Genomic DNA, 17,034 nt, shown 5'->3' with positions numbered 1-17,034 from the left:
TGATGTTTTCAAAATTACATGTATTTCAGGAAACAAGATGGATCTTGGGCGCTGGTGTTGTTTTCAAGACATAAATTTCAAGTTTTGATGTCATCCACTTTTGATTTGTAACATAACTTGAGGATATGTTGGTTGAAACTTAATGACTCGTGTTGTAACATTTTAAACTTGAATGGATGAACATCATGTTTTAATCATATAGTTGTTTATTATAATTGAATGCAATATTGTTGAACAAGTCACACATCATACGCTTCCGCAAAAGTCAGGGTGTGACAACAGGATTGCCTCTAATACCATTTGCAACATTCATTCTCTCATACCAACTAATAATGTCTGTATTGCCCACTTGGAGCTCACATGTTTGTTTTTTGTTACCCAATTGAAGACTTCTTAGGGGTCACCCATCCTAACACTATTCTCACTCGAGCATGCTTAAATGTTGAGTTCTCATCTCACTTCCAATGCATCCAAAACGTGTTGTGATATTTGAGGTGGGGCTATATATGCACTGTGAGCAGAATATAACAAAACTACATAGGATTTAGAAAAGGAATCAACAAGTGGTGAAGTTAACTGGGATGTGAAATCCCAATGGGATGATAAACATAATCGGAATATTAAATCTTGAAGTGGAAAATGATATTGGATATCAATCTTCCAAGTGGAAATGGTTTGGGACGTTAAGTACAATAAGATATTCATATTATTGCTAAAACATTAGAGCATTCACATCCACTCCATCATCTTTAACCCTATATTCTAACTAAAAATTACTACTTTTTAAAATTTACCTTTCATTTTAAAAAAACCCTCTACATCCTATCCTTTATATTTAACTCTATATTCTTTTTTTTTATTAATTCTTTCTCTTTCTTTCATTTACAATCTTAACCACTTACTATTTTGTCTCATTATATTTTTCTTTTAAACTAGATGCAAACTTAAAAAGAACAATAACAACAGAAACGGCGTGTTTATTTCAGCAAAATACGCTACAAAATATCTGTAGTAATACTTCCTTGTAACACCAAAATATAGATGGTAATATTTCCATGTAGCACCCAAAAAACGCGCTAGTGTTCGGTTCAAAGCTGATTATCTCAGGCATGGTCGCGCCTCATTACGATTTTCCTTTGAAGTTCTTCAAAATACAGTCGTTGGATTTCTGTCATATCGCTCACATCCATCATCATAATCCGCTTGTCCGATTCCTTCTTTGCAAGTTCTGTTTTCTCAGCTTCAATCCTCAACTTTTCTAACAGTAACCTCAACCTTTCATCTTCCGCTTTCTTATCATACTCCATCTTCTCGGTCTTAAGGCGAAAATACTCTTTCTCTTGAGCATGTGCCTCCTCTAAAAGTGTAAACTTCATCTTTCTGAGTTGAATAATTCCCTCAGTTTGCTTACCTTCAGCCTTTCGTTTTTTTACAGTAGCTTTCTTACCCATTGGTCGATCCAATTCGACAACTTCATCTTCAATGACATTTTGCATTGGGGATGGGGTTGTGGTTATGGTTGGGGTCGGGGGTGGGACCATCGTCTTCCTTTGCTTTGCGGCATCCCGCAAAATCCACTTAGGTTGGTCCTTTAATAGGTTCCAACAATGCTCGAACAGAAAGATACACTTTTCTTCTGATTGGTACATAATTTTCGCCTTATCAAACTTGCATTTAAACAAATAAAATACATGTTAGAAGAACAAAATAAAGTATTATAAGATAGTATAAAAACAAGTTGAGTGTGGATTATTTTACCTTATCCTGTTCAGTCATGCCGCTTTGATTTAATCGTTCAACTTGAGCTAGGCATGAACAAAAGCTATTTGTGGCCTTTTGAATACAAGACCATCGATTTGATAAGGACTTGATCGTTCACTCAGTTGTGGTTTCTTTATGTTGCTGAAAGTACTCAAAGATTTTTTCCCATAACTGAGAGTATTTCTGATTCGTTCCTTGAATGGCATCAAGGCTATGATTAAGCCAGGCGGAGACAAGTAGCTTGTCTTCTTCCAGGATGAAATTCACACCCCTTGTTGATTTCTTGACGCTAATTGGATTAGCGGGTAAGGGTGGAGAGTCTTCAAGGCTTATAATAGAGTTTCCATGAAGAAGGTTGGTGTAGTACATACATTGGTCTTGTGAATCCATACTCAAAGCTACAATAGGATACAAAGATCATTTATTTAATGTTTACACTAGACAAAAGCAATATTGAAACAAAAATTTGTTTAACATCTACTGAGATACATAATAGTGTTTGAAAGTTGTGTTATTTGAGAACAAAGCCCCGAATTAACAAAGTTCTGTAATTTGGAAACATCATATTGTAATATTAAGATGATACATAATAGTGTTTGAAAGTTCTATAATTGTTAGTGCATACATCTGTCGACTTCGTCTTATATCGAGTCTTGTACTAGATTAGTTAGATCAGTTGTGTAATTCCGGTACCGAGGTGCTGCCGAAGTGTCGTCTGATTGTAAACAGTTCCTGGTCAATATATAAGGCATATTAAAGTGAATTAAGTTGTTTTCCACATCTGTTTCTTAGTTTCCGCCTCTGAAACAGATTAGAACCCCTCTGAACGACTCGTTCGGGTCTGTACTCGATCCTACAAGTGGTATCAGAGCTCGGGAGGAGGAGTTCTGCAAAATTCAGCTGGATTTCATTGTGTTTTCTTGCTTCTACACCTTCTTTCTTCAATTGAACAAGTTTTAACGGACAAAATCGTCTAAAATTTTCACAACATATAGGAAATTGCATTTTAACAAAGCCTTGAAATAATCAGAGTAAAATTCGGACTAAAAAGTGGTAAAAATGGACTAAATAGTGATTCCGCTTGTACGAGTATCTTCTGATTCTGCTTCAAAAATCATTATTCCGCTTGAGATATTCAAGCGAAAACAAAGATTTCGCTTGAGTTTACCTGATTCCGCTTTAAGTTTGCTATTTCGCTTGAAAGTTCAAGCGAAATCTGAGATTCCGCTCGAAATTGATTCCGCTTGAACGTACACCTGTGATTCCGCTCCAAAGTGATTGTTGGTGATTTCGCTTGAGTGCATATTCCGCTTGAATTGTCTTATTTCGCTTGAAAGGTGTTGTTTTTGAAAAACGTGTTACCGGATCATGGAAGAAGAGTTCTATAATGCGTTTGCTACATCTTCGACTACTCCATCTGCCATTACTCAAAACATGAACTTAGAAAACGAAACCGGAACTTTGCAGAAACCCCCGAAACTTATGGGAATTGAGGAATACCATGGATGGAATAATCGTTTTGAGAATTGGGTTCAGGCAAATCATCTAAGAGCTTGGGAAAGTATTGAAACAAAGTATGTTAGGCCACTGTCTGCTTTGAAAGTTGATAAAATCATTTCAGAATTCACAGAACAAGAGAGAGACAGTTATAAAGGAGATAAAATGATGATTAGTCTCCTGCAACAAGCTGTAAAAGAAGACATCTTTATTTTGCTTCAGCATGATGGGAGTGCGTTTTCGATCTGGGAAGCACTTAAGAAGAAATTCGAAGGAAGCACAGAAATTCTCAAGAGTAAAGCATCATTGTTGAAAAAGGAGTTTGAGTTGTTTATTAGTATGCCGGGTGAGACTACAAAGACTCTCATTGAGAGATATTGTCATCTTGTGTGTACCATGTCTCAGCTGAAAATCACTAAAACTCCAGCAGAATGGGTTGAAAAGATCGCTGACGCTTTACCGCAGAAAGAGTGGGGTACTTATCTCATGATCTTAAAGAATTCTGGAGAGTTTAGCAGATTGTCAATCAGACAGTTTATTGAAAAGCTTGAGGCACAGGATCTTGAACAGCAGAAGATTGCCAGAATGAACAGCTCAAGTCATCAACAAGATATCAAACTGTATTACAAAGGAAATGTTCAAATTGTTGAAGCTAGTCCAAAGATCCAAACCGCGTTTAGTGCAGGAAATTCATCTGGATCAGTCAGTCAAAGTTCAGTCAACACTAGTGAATTTTCAAATGTTAATCCTTCAAGTGTTCAAAGTGCAACTGTTGGTAATGGACATATGATTCAGTGTAATGTGGCATTGCATCTTCAAAATGGACAGAATTTTTCGGAAGAAGTTGTGAAAAGCCATATGGCATTGCTGGTTACTGCATTGGAATCTTACGAAGGATTGATTGCTGGAAGAATTGGTAATCCGATGCTAACAAAGGAAGATTACGACTAGATTGATGTAGAAGAATTGGAGCTTATGGATATAAAATGGTTTTTAGCAAGTGTTCTGAGAAGAGCTGAAATGTTCAAAATGATTACAGGAAGAAATGACTTTTTGGATGCTCATCTTTCAGCTTTAGGTTTTGATAAATCTAAAGTTACTTGTTTTAAATGCAGGGAGAAAGGTCACTTCTGTCACGGCCCCCGACCCGGTTTGACCCGTTTCAGGAGCCGCGGGACAGAAATCCCGTGATATTTATTTATGTGATTTTAGCAGCGGAATTCTTTAACATCAGGATCGTTATAAAGCTAAAAACTTTTCCCGATTATTTTATTTCACAATTCGGGCTAAAACCCTGATAATTTACAATAATAAGATTTTTCTGATAAGTCTTTATTTCAAAACATATTTCTTTATTTTATACTGAGCCACTATCTTAAGCTTGAAATGCTCCCCGGCACTTTTCCTGAATTACAGTAGATCACCTGAAATATGTTTGAAAAAGGTTTTGTCAGCGGGGAAATACTGAGTGAATCATTCAGTTTACTTAAAACGACACATTTGTTATAATTCACAGTGTTAAGATCTTTTACATATGTTTCTGATATCAACCAACTACCCACAGTATTTGTCACTCGACCGGATCTGTGACAGTGGTCATATCACCATTGGCTGCCCCAATGAATGACGTATCACTTAATTTTAGGTTCGCCCACCTAATTGTGATAAAAACAGTAGTAATGTGCACAATACCCCACATACTGGCTGTAATTTGGTGATTACATCAACTTAATCACTGTAATTATAATTCTGAAAATAATTTGGAGTAATGTAAAACAGTTGATAAAAAGAGAATGACTCACATTGCAGATTTAATACGGATAGAATATGATTTAGCCTGGTTAACCTAATTTCAATAATAATGCACACAAAACTGGGTTAGTGATCAATACAGCAGTCACGATAACTCACGAAATCAAATTCTCATAATGAACGACAAAGTGCAATACTTAAACATTCATCGATTTAACGACGAATGACAAAGTATAACCCAATGTGGGCGGCACTTAAACATTCTTTGGATATATTGATCTCGGAAAATGAATCGTAATAGCGATCGAGTAGTTACCCTGTTTTGCGGCAGCGATTCGAGTGCAGTGTGTGTGTTTAATTGTAATATAAGTGTGATAACTCGACGTACAGAAAGCGTTTGGCCGTCGTTTTAACTTCCAAATTCAAGTCCCAAGGTCGGCTATTTATAGTGAATTTTGGGACTCCCTTACGGACCGTATGGCTTTTCCCTTTACGGTCCGTAAAGGGTGCAGTCTATTTACCTATGCTAGCTGGTTGCGGGACTAGCTTAGCTGACTCACTTTTAAATTCAGTTTCTACTGTGACAACGAATTTAGTTGATAATTATCAACTAGGGTTTTTACCCCCCCCCCCCCCGAGTTTTAGGGGCCCTGATCCTAATTCCGATTGTTCCGAAAATTTTAGGGTTAGTGCGGAATTAATTGGGTGTCTCAATTAGGGTTTCCTTATTGACTAATTATCATTCTAATTATAAATTTTAATGAGAGTTGTTACATCCTCCCCACCTTAAGAAAAATCTCGTCCTCGAGATTTATTGAAATAGATGAGGGTATTTCCGCTTCATTTCTGACTCCAGTTCCCAAGTATATTCTGGTCCTCTCTTTGAATTCAATTTGACTTTCACCAGTACTAGTCGCTTGTGTTTGAGAAACTTAATTTTCTTATCTTCTATTTGTAAAGGTTTCTCTATGAATTTTAGCTTTTCATTTACCTCCACATCTTGAAGAGGTACTACCAGGGATTCGTCTGATAGACATTTCTTAAGATTGGATACATGAAATACATCATGTACTCCAGCTAGTTCTTCTGGTAGTTGTAAGCGATAAGCAACTGGTCCGATTCGTTGAATCACTGGGAATGGTCCAACATATCTTGGACTCAGTTTTCCTTTCTTACCAAATCGTACGACTCCTTTCCAAGGAGATACTTTCAAAAGTACTTTGTCTCCTATCTGGAATTCGAGTGGCTTGCGGCGATTGTCTGCATAGCTTTTCTGGCGATCTCGAGCCGTCTTTAATCTTTCCTTGATTTGTGTTATCTTGTCAGTGGTTTCTTGCACGATTTCTGGACCTGATAATTGACTTTCTCCTATTTCTGCCCAACATACGGGAGTTCTGCATTTGCGTCCATACAGTGCTTCGAATGGAGCGGCTTCGATGCTTGAATGATAACTATTATTATAGGAGAATTCGATTAATGGTAAATGGTTATCCCAATTACCACCAAAGTCAATTACACATGCTCGGAGCATGTCTTCTAGGGTTTGGATCGTCCTTTCACTTTGTCCGTCTGTTTGTGGATGATATGCAGTACTTAAATTGAGTCGGGTTCCCATTGATTCTTGGAAACTTGTCCAGAAACGGGAAGTGAAACGACTATCTCTATCCGATACAATGGAGAGTGGAACTCCATGTAAGGATACTATTTTATCTACGTACAACTTGGCTAACCTTTCCATGCTAAAGGTTTCCTTCATTGGTAGAAAATGAGCGGATTTGGTTAATCGGTCTACGATTACCCAAATGGCATCATTACCTTTTCTGGGTTTGGGTAACTTAGTAACAAAGTCCATTGTTATAAGTTCCCATTTCCATACAGGCATTTCTAACTGTTGTAGCAGACCTGAAGGTTTCTGATGTTCGGCTTTAACTTGTGAACAGGTTAAACACTTAGATACGTATTCGGCTATATCCTTCTTCATTCCTATCCACCAGAAATTCTTTCTTAAATCTTGGTACATCTTATTGTTTCCTGGATGTACAATATACCTAGATTTATGAGCTTCGTCTAAAATCCTTGACCTTAAATTTCCCTGTTTAGGTACCCAAATTCTGCTTTTGTGGAATTTCCAAATTCCATCATTTCCTTGTTCCAATTCTTTTAGGTAACCTTTCATTCCTTCGGCATCGTCCTTGATTGCCGTTTCCTGAATTTCCTTTAATTGTTCCATTAAATCTACTTGTAGATTTATTCTAAGGGCACGGACTCGCCTTTGCTTTTCATGATACTTACGACTTAAGGCGTCTGCGACTACATTTGCCTTTCCTTCGTGATATTGAATATCACAGTCGTAATCACTCAGGATTTCCATCCATCTTCTTTGCCTCATGTTTAACTCTTTTTGCCCAAATATATACCTTAAACTCTTATGATCTGTATAAACAGTAAACTTACTTCCATACAGATAATGTCTCCATATCTTAAGGGCAAAAACTATAGCTCCTAATTCTAAATCATGAGTCGTATAGTTTTCTTCGTGCTTTTTCAATTGTCTGGAAGCATACGCAATTACCTTCTTGCGTTGCATCAACACACATCCGTATCCTAATTTTGAAGCATCACAATATACCTCAAAATCTTCTGTTCCTTCTGGTAAGGCTAAGATTGGAGCTTTGGTTAATTTCTGTTTTAAGATTCTGAAGGCTTCTTCTTGTTTAGGTCCCCACTCAAACTTAGTGGCTTTACAGGTTAGCTTAGTTAATGGTATAGCTATCTTGGAAAATCCTTAATAAACCGTCTATAATATCCAGCTAATCCTATAAAACTTCTAATTTCCATTGCAGTTTGCGGAACCTTCCAATTGGTAATTGCTTCTATCTTAGCAGGATCTACGTGAATTCCTTCATGATTCACCATGTGTCCTAAGAATTGCACTTCTTGTAGCCAAAATTCACACTTCGAGAATTTGGCATACAACTTTTCTTTTCTTAACAAAGTTAAGAGTGCATGCAAGTGCTGACAATGTTCGACCTGACTTTTTGAATAAATAAGTATATCGTCTATGAAAACAATTACAAATTTATCCAAATATGGTTTACAGATCCTGTTCATCACGTCCATAAATGCTGCAGGTGCATTAGTTAATCCAAAGGGCATGACTGTAAACTCATAATGTCCATACCTAGTTCTAAAAGCAGTTTTAGGTATGTCTTCTTTTTGAACCTTTAATTGATGATATCCGGAGCGCAAGTCTATCTTAGAAAAATATTTAGCGCCTTGTAATTGATCAAAAAGATGATCAATCCTAGGTAATGGGTATCGATTCTTAATTGTAACCTTATTCAACTCTCTATAATCGATACACATTCTCATCGATCCATCTTTATTTTTCACAAACAACACTGGTGCACCCCAAGGGGATGAACTAGGTTGTATAAATCCTTTGCTGAGTAATTCATCTAATTGCTTCTTTAATTCTAGCATTTCGGTAGGAGCTAATCGATAGGGTGCCTTGGCTATCGGTGTAGTTCCTGGAATTAGATGAATCCTAAATTCTACCTCCCTATCTGGTGGTAACCCAGGTAAGTCTTCCGGAAATACATCTGGGTATTCTGAGACTACAGGAATTTCCTTAAGTTCTTTTCCTTTAGTACAAATGATTACTGAAATCATATATACTATTCCTTGTTTCCGTTCATAATTAGCAACTTTCATTACTGATATGAACTTTAGCGGCTTTCGAGGTTTATCTCCTGTAATCATGATTACTTTTCCAGTAGGTGATTGAATTTCTATAGAGTTTCTATCACAAATGATTTGAGCATGGTTGGCTATTAACCAATCCATTCCTAACACAACATCAAATTCAGCTAATTTCATAGGTAATAGGTTTGCAGCAAATTTATGACCTGAGAGTTCTATTTCTACTTTTTGCAAAACTTGATTGATTTTTACTAAATTCCCATCTGCGGTTTCGACTGTAAAAATCTGCCTAACGGTAGTTAAGGGTAACTTAAGAGCTTGACAGAATGAAGTATTTATAAAACTTTGGTTTGCACCAGAGTCAAATAATACTTTTGCATAAACGTTGTGAACTAGAAACGTACCGGCGATGACATCCGGAATGAGCTCTGCTTCTTGAGTGGTTAGCTGGAATGCTCTGGCATTCTTCTTAGTAGCTCCTTCGGTCGCTTTGGGTTTGTTGTCTACTGGGTTGGCTAACTTAGGACATTCTATTTTGAAATGTCCGGCTTCTCCACAATTGTAACAAATTATAGATTTCTTTCTGCAGTTTTCTTCACGATGTCCTATCGTTTTGCAAAAATTGCAAAGTTTGTTACATTTTCCAAAATGATTCTTTTTGCAAATTTTGCAGAATGGCAAAGTTGAGGATTGCCCTGTTCCTCTTTTCTTGAAATTCCTACTATTACCCACTCTAAATCCTTGGGTAATTTTCTGAGCTAATTCCTTCTTCTTATCTTCATCCCTTGTGCGTATCAGTTCCTCAGTTAGGGTGTTAGCTAATTCTACTGCATCGTCAATAGTGCGAGGTCTCGCAGCCTTAACGATATTTCGAATTTCACTAATTAATCCCCAAATATAGCGAGAAATGAGTACCGGTTCTGGCGAAGCCAGGTTAGGTACCACTTTAGCATATTCGAAGAATGTCGAAGTATAACCACGACAATCCACACCTAACATCCGATGAGTTAGGAACTTATTTGCCATTTGTTCCTTTTCATACTCAGGACAGAATTTTCTTTCTACGAGATTCTTAAATTCTTCCCAAGTCATAGCATAAGCCCTATCTCTTCCTTTAGCTTGTAACACAGTGTTCCACCATTCGAGTGCTCCTTCTTTAAACAGATTTGATGCGTACATGACCTGATCATCTTTGGCACACTTACTTATTGCAATTACTGCTTCGATTTTCTCTAACCAACGCAGTGATGTAGTTGCCCCTTCATTGCCTGCAAATTCAGTGGGTTTACAAGTAAGGAATTCTTTGAAAGTGCAACCAGGTGTTGCAGCCTTCCGTTTCTTAGGGAGCGGCGTGTGCTGGGATTTATTATCATGGTTAACATGATTATGGCCACCGTTTATACTATTACTGAAGTTATCTTCAGTAGTACGTTTACTAGGAATGATATGTTGCGGTTCGATTGGACTTTTTACAGCAGCAACAAATGCTGGAATAGCATTGGCTATCCCTTGAGCAACAATATTTTCAATATCTTGTCTAGTCATATATTGATCCCCTGGATGTTGCTCCGACTGATTAACCTCATTTACTGGTTCATTACCACTATTTGCCATCTGATAATATATAATAATTTTTATTAGTATTTGATAAATAGTAATCATACATAAACAATCAGACAATTTATAATACACGTATAGTCAAAATTATCGATTTCTCGATTCCATTTCATATCCGTTATAGTATGCATCACTACACACAGATATTTTACAAAGTTTTATTTGGAGTTATGTTACAGACTGCTTTCACTATTTACTATTACACAACTATAGTTTTACCATCCTCCTATCCCTCACCATTTGTTGTTCTAAAAACGCATTTCCCTTTCATCATATTTCCAGGCAATCTGTCCCCCTATCTCCCTGATTCTATTCCCTGCATCCATCAACTCTTCACCGAAATGGCGAAGTTCAGCCATATTCTCAGTGCTCATTGGTGGATTAGGTAGGGGTTCTGGATCGAATTGCGGAAGGAAGGAGTAAGGGTCGTTGACAATTTTGATTGGAGCTCTCTCCAATTTCTATTTGAGTTGGTCTAGAACCTTGTCCTACTTCCATTTCTATATCTTTAGAATATTCCTCAAACTGTATCTCCATTTGCCTAGAATCTTTCTTATCTTCAATTTCCATCTCCGGCTGTTTACCAGTTTCTTTTGCTATTTCTAAAGGATTGTTTATTTTAGGAAGTTTCGGGACTGGCTTTTTCCTACGGATACGATGTCCCCACACGTAATTCTTCTTTTTCTTTCGTTTTATTATATAGTTTAAATTGTTCAACCCGTGTAACACACGGGGAACTAACCTAGTTATTATATAACACAAAGTAAGAAAGTGATCATGAGAAACTTCTTACAAAAATTATTTAAAAAGGAGAAAGAGTTGAGTTGTGCAGAAAGAAACAAGTGAGAATTTTTTAGCTTCACTTCAAAAAATCAAACATTTATTCATGGACTCTTGATTCGATACATAAACAGGTATCATTGTCGTCTTTATCATCAAACTTCTCCGGATATCAATGAAGTCGAAATCCTCAAGACGAGCAGATTAATTATTGAAGCTCATAGCATGTTTCTAATATCCAGAGACTTCACGTCTGGCATTTCCTCGTCGTTGAATTCCTCCCTGCAAAAATTATTGAAATAAACTCACTGTGTGTTTAGCTCACAAGCCTATTATTCATAGGAATATGACAAATTTTATTTAATATAACTACATAAAAGATATATTATAATATATACAACTATAATAATATATAAAATACACGGGGTTCTAACCTAGTGTTTAAAGATATATTTTATTATTATTTAGTATATAAAATACATTTATTCAACCCATGTAATACACGGGGTTCTAACCTAGTGTTATATATACAAAAATAAAACTATTAGTCTATTATATAAGCTGACCCAACTTATTTTTCTAAAGGATAATTGGGTTTAGGGGATGTTTGGATTTGTGTTTTGAAACTGATCTATGTAACTTGGTTTTTAAAATATGTGCGCTGTGTTTTAAAACCAAAGCCGATACGCGAAGCGCACGTGTGCGAAGCTTTCATTATTAAAAGTTACTAATATTATTTATTATTTATGTATAATATTTTAACTTGTTAACCTTTAAACACTAATATATAAGACATTCTCATCATTTCTAGTCAGATTTGTTCAACCAACAGCATCATGGAGTCGCATCGCGTGATACGATCTTATCACCGCATCATGTGATGAGCGCACTATGTGCTCGTGATGTACGCATTTAAAACGAAGCTATGTAATATAAGATAATCAGAATATCAGGTAATCGGGAGTAAAATATACATTTAGGTTGTACAAGATAAGTGTTTGGATGCTTCGATTGTTTAAAAGTTGTCATTACTAATGTGGGTCCATAAGATTCCCTTGTTTTCTATACTAGAGAGTGTTTATAGACATTTAACAAATGAAAGAAAAAGATAATATAAGAATGTATCTGTTTAAATATGGATTAGGATCAAATACAAAGGCTCCTAATTGTAAGAAGGGTACAAAGGCTCCTAAAAAAACCCACCACAAAAAAAAAAAAAAAAAAAAAAAAAAACTTATACATCCACCACCACACAAAAACCTAAACCCTCACCTACCCCCAAAAAAAAATTGCCGAGGGGGTGGGGGGTGGGTGTTTAGCGTTTTTTTAGGTTTTTTCCGGGGGGGTTTAGGTCTTGGGTGGTGATGTAGTGGGTTTAATTTTAGGTTATTGGACACTTGTCCCTCTATAAATCCTTCTTACAATTAGAAGCCTTTGTAGAATAACTTGACCCGTTTAAATATTGTAATTTTCATGGAAGTAGAAAGCATACCTTTTCTTTTGTGTTTCCATTGCCTCAAGGGCATCCTTCTTCAGCTCTTCCAGTTGTGCTTTGGCGATCTTCTTCTCCAATTCTTCTTCATATTTAGGCAAGTCTTCCTTTCTTATGCCAAGTCTTGAAATGAACACCATGAATACGCGTTAAAAAAAACTCTAATATTGACTGGTCAAAACAGAATGGACCATCATCCAGATATCAGGGTGATTATGCATGAACATTTCTGAGGTTATTCATATTAAAGATTGAGTGCTCGTTGATTAAAAATCACTAAAACATTATTCTAGATTAAAATCATTAATATATTAAATCTTATGTTTCTTAAGAATAAAAGCGTACTTTTGGTTAATCTTGTTGAATTCTTCAGTGAGGAGAGCCATCCCCTTCTTGTCATTCCTCATAAGCGGCTTCTTAATCTCCTTCTCAACTTTCTCAAGTGCATCCATCATCATACCCTCAGCACCTAATTCATCCGTAAGCCCTCTCCTGTGAATATCATTTATATTTCATATATAGTCCACTCAAAAGCAAAATGTTTTATAAGAATTACAACAATTGATGTAGATATACTTGAGACGGATATCCTTCAAAGCCAGCAGATAAGATCGAGCATCCTGGATTCCATCAGTTCGTTGCTTGATGGTGAATTGGATTCTCTGAGATTCTGAGAACAGATCTGCCCTGTAGAAATGAAAGACAGATTTAAAAAATTAACGTGTCAATCAAAAAATAAATGGAAACATAATGTTGCTAAATTAATATGCAATACGTAAACATGTACATGTTGAGCTATGTAGCACGGATACGGGTACAGGGAACAGCAAAATTCAAAAATACAAGATACAGGTACGGCAAAAAAAATAATATTAAAAATAAAATTATATTAAACAAAGTCCAAATAATGAAAATATATCAAACAAAGTCCAAAAATATATTAAACTCCTACTGTTGATACTTGATAATACAATGTACGTGAATGTTGGAAGTTAAAAGGCCGAGCATATGTAATTTAAAAAGGGCGACCATTCGTATTTTGGAAGTTAAAAAGTTTAAACCCTAAATATTTTAGGAAACGTTCCCAATACTTTGTTTTGGAAGTGCCCGAGCCATCCCCGAGCATATGTAGAAGTCCCCAATTCCGGGTACGTTTGGGAAACGTCCCCGGGACGGGTACCCGACGTAAAATGGGGTCCCCGTGCTTCATAGATGGGAGTGAACAAAATTATATGAAAACTGAAACATTTTACTACTGAGTACTTACTTTTCCCTTACAGTCTTCATGACTTTAGCATACTGTTCAACTGCTGCAGGATCTTCAGGAGCAATGGTAATTTTCTCTTTGCGAAGAACCCCGATTGCAGTCTCAAATTTCTTCTTCACATCAAGGAAAATACCTTTCAACATTTCTACAGATGCGTGTGAAAGTTTAAACATGAGCATTTTCAGAAAAGGCGTAAAACTCACAAGTTATCAATTTCATGTAACATAAATTACGATACAGAATCTGAAGATTCTAAACTCACCATCACCCTTAAGAGCTGCAGGAGCAGCTTCTTTGGCATAGAAACGAATTGGGCCTGCATGCTGCTGTGATTGCAAAAGAGATTGACTGCCATATAACTGCATAATGACAAAAATCCATATGTTATACACACCAGTACCTGCTGTGGACATTCTTGATAATGCAGCAACACAATCCAAACTTTGAAGGTTAAATATCACACAATCATTCATTTAAATTGCCTAATAAATTAAATGTAAATATGGTATTCTGGCATAGAGTTAACTGCCACTTCTGTCCCTGTAGTTTGTCCAATTATGCCAGTTCAGGCCAAATTTCAAATTTATATCATTTTCGTCCCTGACATTCTTGAAACATGCTAGTTCCATTCAAAAAACTAAGTTTGAATAGAATAACTGGACAAACCACTGACATGTTTCAAAAATGTCAGGGGCGGAAATGATACAAATTTAAAATTTGGCCTGAACTAGCATAATTGGACAAACCACGGGGATGAAAACGGCAATTAACTCTCTGGCATATGAATTTGTTGTGTAGTACTAATTGTTAAGCTATTGTATCTAAACCATTGAGTTCTTAGTATATAAGCTCAAATCATTGAGTGTAGTAGTGTAGTGCAAAACTGGAAGACCAATTTGTTATGAGAATATATACTGATCTCCACACTTGGTTTTAAAAAGCGAGGGGGTCTAAAACCGAAGAGCGAAGCGCAAAACGCAAAAGCGGTGGGCTTTTCGTACCCGAGGCGCAAAGTGATTATATATTTTTTTATATATATTCCATAGGTTTTTAGCATCACTTACCCAAAATATAGCTATAAATAAGGTTTATATATGATTTTACCTACAAGTACAAGCCAAAAACCCTATCGTACAACAGTTTGATGCTTGAAAACAGCATAAAAACACCTTATGTACATGAGGCGCGTGCCTCAGGCCAGAAAAACCCCCAAAATTTGCGCTTTTTTGGGGCTTTTTGTAAAAAGTGCGCCTCGGGCTACCTAAGGCGCCAAGGCTTGCGCCTTGATGCGCCACGCACCTAGGCGCGCCTCAGGTGCGCTTTAAAACCCAGTCTCCACATAGACGTATGTTGGTATACATGGTCTCGAAATATAACAATCTTCTTATCTAAGGCTAGAGTGACACATCTTGAGAAAGAAACAGATTGTTAATGATGAGTTATAGAACTTGAAATTAAAAATAATAATAAATATTTGTACACTTATGTAGTTATGTCTAATAACCAGTCCAATAGACAAACAAAGATATACTCCAACAACAACTCAAGTGAAGATTTTTTAAGTCAACTGGCATTTCTGCACTGGAAAACTGCCATCACCAGCATTAGGTCATTTTGTGCAGAAAGAAGCAAACTAGTAATGCATTTATTCAAGTGAGGTAAGCTAATTCTATTTGTTTACTATAAGGTTAAAGTTCATATACATTAGTGTATACATGATATTTTAGGATTTAATTTGATCCAACATACAAATCTCTTGGTTTACACCGTAAAAACGATTCTAAGGCGCGCCTCATGGGGTTTCTAGTGTACGTGCGCCTCAGAGAGGCTGAGGCGCTAAAAAGGCTGTGCCTCAGGGGTTTCTTATATTTGTTTTTTATGTTTTTGACTTTTGTGTCAATTTCAAGCAATTTATGTCTTTTTTATGTGTGGTTTTGATGTATTTGATGATGAATTTAGTTAGTATTGTTATTTCTATAAGATATATAATTTTATATTTATTTTTCAATTCCACCTCGGGAAAACGCCTCGAAGCTCATTTCTGTTTTTGTAAACCTTGGGTTTACCCAAGAAAGGGTTTCTTCAAAGTTCAAACAATTGAAAATAATATCCAAACCAATCTAAATATCCTGGTTCCTATCCATTAGCCTCTTTAATTTTTCTAAAAAATCTTAATTGTTGAACCAATGTCTAGATACATACTTCCATTCCTTTAAAACCAATTTTTTTGACTTCTAAATCAACTACAAAGAAATGAATTTTTAACCCTAAACCAGACATCATAAAACAATGCTAATTAGTTTGCAATTGTAACACCAACTCATCAAAATCACCAAAACAAATAAGCTTCATACTTGCTACGCAATCATCTAAACTCATTTCACCAAAACTCTTAAACCTAATCTAACGATTATAAAGTCAAAAACTAATCTGCAACCAATCTATGACATCAATCAATCAATTATAATAATAATCCAACAAGTAGGTACATTTCCAAACCGTTGATAAAAAATCACGAGTAATACGATAACAAACCGATCAACGTTTAGAATGAATTTGATAAATTAAAGGAAAAATGAGTGCCTGACGAGCGGATCTCGATAGAAGTCGAGCCATATGAGCGATTTTGAAGATCGGATTTGGAGAATGTTACGCAGCGGCTCCTCTTGGGGGTAATTCTAGGGCTCACACGCGATGTAACGCAAAAGCTTCAATGTAAGAGACTGCTGCTGATTGGAACGCTGTCGTATCGAATCTCTTTATTTTTTTTTTTTTACATTTACTATTTTACTAATAATTACTCAATTTTTTATTATTATGATACGAGAAGGAATTTCGGGCTTAACTATAGTTTTACAACCCATCAATCTAATAAAGCATGCCAACAACTTGATTGCTACTCGTTTGACATTTTTGGATAATGGGTTACACTTGTCGTGTCCGGTAACACGATTTTAAGTGTGTGTGAATTAGGGTTGATGTCTTTTACACGAATAAGCATATGAGTCCTGTTCGAGTTGAATAAATCAAAGTGTCAATTGGCCAACCTGACACATCTTATAAGTTATAATGTGTATTGTCAAGTATGATGCTATGCTAGTTGCCTTACTATCCTGAACCTTTTGTGTTGGATTTTAATGGAAGTGAGATAGTTGAGCTCGATTGT

General features: G+C 36.2%; 1 protein-coding gene across 1 annotated transcript; it reads right to left on the bottom strand.

Annotated features, from left to right (window-relative positions):
* Positions 1-11,101: 11,101 nt before the first annotated feature.
* Positions 11,102-16,603, bottom strand: LOC110917172 (probable ATP synthase 24 kDa subunit, mitochondrial). Its single transcript, XM_022161771.2, has 7 exons — positions 16,452-16,603; positions 14,131-14,227; positions 13,869-14,013; positions 13,178-13,288; positions 12,947-13,093; positions 12,602-12,724; positions 11,102-11,391 (listed from the first exon to the last, which is right to left on the bottom strand). The coding sequence occupies exons 1-7, from the start codon at positions 16,482-16,484 to the stop codon at positions 11,328-11,330; spliced, it is 720 nt and encodes a 239-aa protein (XP_022017463.1). The 5' UTR covers positions 16,485-16,603; the 3' UTR covers positions 11,102-11,327.
* Between the last annotated feature and the right edge of the window lie 431 nt (positions 16,604-17,034).

The sequence above is a fragment of the Helianthus annuus genome, chromosome 2 (assembly GCF_002127325.2).
Source record: "Helianthus annuus cultivar XRQ/B chromosome 2, HanXRQr2.0-SUNRISE, whole genome shotgun sequence".
Lineage (NCBI taxonomy): Eukaryota > Viridiplantae > Streptophyta > Magnoliopsida > Asterales > Asteraceae > Helianthus > Helianthus annuus.
Note: the sequence above shows the minus strand (reverse complement) of the source record. Positions and strands in the feature narration are given on the sequence as shown.

Bases quoted from the DNA above. Each gene is read 5' to 3' on its own strand.
- LOC110917172 (XM_022161771.2), bottom strand. From the start codon at position 16,484: ATGGCTCGACTTCTATCGAGATCCGCTCGTCAG. The intron at 13,289-13,868 runs GTAAGTACTCAG...TCATTTCTACAG, and splicing joins ATGAAGACTGTAAGGGAAAA to GGCAGATCTGTTCTCAGAAT. The intron at 13,094-13,177 runs GTATATCTACAT...TGATATTCACAG, and splicing joins TTGAAGGATATCCGTCTCAA to GAGAGGGCTTACGGATGAAT.